The 5,000-nt window shown below is 37.2% G+C and overlaps 1 protein-coding gene across 1 annotated transcript in view; it reads right to left on the bottom strand.

The window, feature by feature from the left end:
- The window catches only part of NRXN1 (neurexin 1), a 1,670,321-nt gene that overhangs the window by 1,037,209 nt on the left and 628,112 nt on the right, over positions 1-5,000 (bottom strand). Inside the window, exon 5 of the mRNA XM_042782286.1 lies at positions 102-403. Within this exon, the coding sequence (XP_042638220.1) occupies positions 102-403 (302 nt within the window). The remainder of the gene's footprint in view (positions 1-101; positions 404-5,000) is intronic.

The raw sequence follows: 5,000 nt of genomic DNA, 5'->3' as shown, positions 1-5,000 counted from the left end.
TCTGAGGAGTCCTATATCATTTTGTTAGGGTTCTCAAGTACCACACACACAGCTGTAGCAAGAAACAAAGGCGGTTACTCTCTTAACCACTGCGCTGTTACCTGACGCAGATTCCTGGTGACTTTCACATCATGCCAGGCATTATCATTAAACTTTCCATTCACGGGCTCCACTAGTGCTTCAAAGGCCCCTGATCCCAAATTAATGACCAGAGAGACAGCTCCATTTTTCAGGGCAAGATTGACATAATCAGCTGATTTCCCGGTGTGAAGCATCAGTCCATTCCTCTGAAGGGTTTTAAAGGATAGAGTTATTTCGTCACTGCTGCTTTGAATGGGGTTTTGAGACAAGTCGTAGCAGAAGTATTCAGATCCCTTGAAAGTAGCAATATATTCTTCTTTTCCTAGAGGGAAACAGATAAATACATTGTGTAAGTAAAGCTGTACATACTATGTAAATCAGCAGATCTTAACAAAAACAATAACTAATCAGTGCCTGTATTAGCTTTGCTTAATTAACATTCTTGACAAGAATCCCATTGAAGAGTCAAACGATACTCTAGGTGGCAGTATATTTTTAGAGAGACTTGCTTAGCTACTCCAGTAGCTAAAACTGACTTTCTGAAAAATTCAATTAATTTTTAAGTATCACTGCAAGAACTGTGATCAGTGAAAGTAGCTTTGAGATATCTCCAGGGCATGAATCAGATACCATAAATGCATATTGGATGGTTCTACTCTACTGGCAACAATAGATTCAACTGTGTTTGCAACATTCTCTCCATCCAACTGAGGCATTATTTTAATTTTCAGTGAGACGTTTATATTCAAAGATCTCAATGAAGAGGCCAAATATTTTCATCATTGAGAGACCATAGCAGATTATCTGGTGAGAGGATTAGAAGAAAGAAAGGGAAAAATAAAAATAAAAAAGACTTTGGTCCTGGAGGGAATAGATTTCCTATAGAGCATGTGCATTTTTTCCTCCCTGGACAAAGAGAGCAGTGATAGAAAGCCTAATGAAGTCAGCTAGATTGTTGATTCATTCCCTCTTCTCGCCAAGCAGATGGCAGGGCTGGCTTTCATAAGATGGGTAAGAATGCCAACACATCATCATGAGGATAGCATTTAAATGAAGAATCAAAGTTTTATCTACATCTCAGTTTTTACCGTATCCAAGAATAATACTGTGGATCCCACAAGATGCTAGACAGGTCAAATGGAAATGTGACTATATGGAACAAGTAGCATTCTCTCACTAAGTGAGTTTTAACCAAAGGAAGAGTGCAATGAGCTCCCTCACTTCCTAGGCAATGATGGCATGTTGCCAAGAAAAATGACACAAGATGGTCAGGAATCAACTTCTGAAAAAACTATAAACATAGAATTATAAATAGTACTGGAAACCTGAAATCTTTTTCATCTGGTAATATAGCATCTCTACTCTGCCCATTGGAGGGTTCATATACCCACAGGCATCACACTCTACCCTGGCAGTAGCTTATACCTAAGGATTATTTTCATTTGATAGTCAAATAACCCATGTCCTGGAACCAGAGCTCAAATCAAGGTTCTAGCTCACCAGTGCCAATTGATCTGAGTCTGAACACAGAAACAGAAACTGGCCACTAGTAGGCAAAACATGACCTTGAAGAAGACAGTTAGCACCTGGGGTCTTTCCCAGAGGTCTGAGTCTTAGAAGAATGATCACTGATTTCCAGTCAACCACTGGCCAAGTCAAGACTCAGACCACAGCCACCACATTCTGAATCAGAGCCAAAGCAAGGACAATTGAATCTATTCTACAAGCTCCCTTCCATTCACACCCTCAAAACATTGCATGAGCACCTTCTGAGGGCTAGGCTTTATGATTAATAGAGGGAATAAAGCTGACCCAGTTCTTGTCTAAAAGTTTACAGGCCAGGTGTCTGCTTCCATGGCAAGGTTAATATGGTGAGTGGCTCCACATTGGGAGCCAGCACAATTAGATATTTCAGCAGGAAAAAAAAGGAAGTCAAAATACAAATTCAGGTATCTTGGCCACTTCCTAGTTGAGTCACTGGGGGCATCTCTTTAAATTCAAGTTTCTAAAAATGGTTGGTGATACCAATATTTTTGGATAGGTGTGAGGATAAAATGAGTTAATGCCTACATAGGCATCTGGCAAAGTTGGTGGGCACTAGAAAGGGTATATTATATATCTTTCTCTTTACCTGGCCAATGTGAAAAATGTAAATGATATAAAACTAACAGCATAAGTCATACTTCATGGTGAAATATTAGATTTTTTTTTTTTTTTTAGGATTAGAAACAGGGCACGGATGCCTACAATTAACATTCCCATCCTATATTATAAGGAGCTCTGATAGCACAGTGCCTAAGGCATATGATTGCTAACCAGAAGGTTGGTGGCTCAAACCCACTAGTCACTCTGTGGAAGCAAGACTGGGCAATCTATTTCTGTAGAGATTTGCTGCCTTGGAAACTTAATAGGGGTCACTGTGAATTGGAATCAACCAGATGGCAGTGGTTTATTTATTTATTTATTTTTTAATTCAGTATTATACTTGAAGTCTTAGCTAATGCAAAACTATGAGAAAAATATATAAAAGGAATGTTGTTGTTGTTGTTGTTTGCCGTCGAGTCAGCCCCGACTCATAGCAACCCCTCCTTGGGTTTCCGAGTCAGTATCACTACGAAAGTAGGATTGCCCAACCTTCCTTCCGAGGAGTGGCTGGTGGGTTTGAACTGCCAGCCTTCTGGTTAGCAGTCAAGTGCTTTTAGCCACTATGCTACCAGAGCTCCCATAAAAGGAATAAAGAGTATAAATAAAGAAAATAATGTCACATTAGTAAATATTATTGTATATATTAAGCAATCAAAGTAATCTACAAATACATTATTGGGTTTAGTAAGATATTTTAGAAAGACTACAAGACTTAAAGGGGGCTCTAGTGGCGTAGTGTCTAAGGCATTTGACTGCTAACCAGAAGGCTGGCAGTTCATACCCACCAGCCACTCCTCTGAAGGAAGATTGGGCAAGATTTAAAATATGTGCATGTACTAGGAACAATCAGTATTTTAAACATACATGAATAGAATGAAAGATCAGGTAGAACTATAGATGTAATTAAGTTCCAATAAGAACCTCAATGGGTTGTTTAAAATGCATTTGAAAATGTGATTATAGAAGCTCTCTGTAACAAAGTCCCCCAAAAGCCAAGTTATGCCAAAGAAAGATGACAGAGCTACTTGCCCAAGTAGAAATGAACAAATATTAGAATATTATGGAAATTAAGAGGGTACATTAGATTTGATAAAAGGAGGATATTAAAGATAATCAAACTTTAAAGAAACATGTATGAAGACTTGTCAGGCACTGCAGATAAGTAAGCAAATAATGGCTTAGTTAATAAATGGTGCTGAGAACAGGCTATCTATTTGAACAAAGTGAAAATGGATCTTTACATCATTTTGTTTATAAAAATCAATTCTCCATGGATTATGAATATAAATAGGAACCAAATTTGTAAATTTTTCAAAAGACAAAAAATAATGACCCTGAGATATGGAAGGTTTATTTCAATAGGCATAAAAGCACTAAAAATATTGATAAAGTCAACCGCATTACAATTAAAAGAACAACAGTTCACCCATACTGTAAGGAGAATGTAAAGTTAAAAACAACATTTTGAGAAAATATTTTCATTTTATATTAAATGACAAAGAACTAAAACCTAGAATATGCAAAGCATTCCTATATGAAAAATGACAAACAATAGGAAAATGGGCAAAATAAATATATAGCCATTTCATAGGGGGAAAATATATATATATATTATATAAGCTCTGGTAGCATAGTGCCTAAGGCACTTGACTGCTAACCAGGAGGCTGGCGGTTCAAACAACCCACTAGCCACTCCTCGGAAGGAAGGTTGGGCAATCCTACTTCCGTAGTGATAACGGCCTCATAAACCCAAGGAGGGGTCACTAGGAGTCGGGGCCCACTCGATGGCAAATAACAACAACAAACATATATATATATATATATATATATATACACACACACAACACACCCCTATAAGTAAATGAAATAATGTAAGATCCTAGTAATAGAGAAATGTAAAAATTAAACTATATTCAATATCATATTATACTCATGAAATTGACCAAAAATAAGGAGAAAAAAAGAGAACATTTCCAAGTTTTGGAAAAGCTGTAGATAAACAGTAATTCTTACTACTTAGTATACTGAAATAGCAATCACAGGATTATGACAACATTGTATACAGGATCAGGGTGTAAATAAGATCAAACAAATAGATGCTGTGGAAAAGTAAATTATACCTTTCAGTATAAAGACTCTCTAAGACAGCATAAAAAAGACTTTCTAAGACATAGGTAGAACATCCCATTTGACAGAAAACAAAATCCTTGCCACAGACAGTACAGACAGTTAAGCATAAATTTAATTATTAAATCTGATATAGCAGAAAGTATCTAATTGGATGTAGTTGAAGGAAGACCAAAGAGTGCCCCTTAGATGGTGAGACTGTGTCTAACATACTTTGGCCAGGTTATCAGGAGAGATCAGTCCCTGTAGAAGGACATTATGTTTGGAAGACAGGGTCAGTGAAAAAGAGGAAGAACTTCAACAAGATGGTTTAACACAGTGGCGACAACAATGGACTCAAGCATAACAAAGATGTGTTGATGGTGCAAGACTGGGCAGTATTTATTTTCTATTGTACATAAGGTCACTATGAGTAGGAACTCACTTGATGGCACCTAACAACAACAACAGAAAGTGCCTTAAAAAAAATAGATCCATTTCAACACCAAGATCATTAATTTCTACTTTATATAGAGGAACCATTGACAAAGAGAGATTAAATGACTTCCCAAGTTTATGTTGTTGTTGTTGTTGTGTGCCATCGAGTCTTACTGACTGATAGCAACCCCCCCTTGGGTTTCCGAGGCAGTATTACTATGGAAGTAGAT

The sequence above is a fragment of the Orycteropus afer genome, unplaced genomic scaffold, assembly GCF_000298275.1.
Source record: "Orycteropus afer afer isolate SDZICR_OR568_19922 unplaced genomic scaffold, OryAfe1.0 scaffold00284, whole genome shotgun sequence".
Lineage (NCBI taxonomy): Eukaryota > Metazoa > Chordata > Mammalia > Tubulidentata > Orycteropodidae > Orycteropus > Orycteropus afer.
The sequence above is the reverse complement of the archived record's forward strand: the minus strand, read 5'-3'. Positions and strand labels throughout refer to the sequence as shown.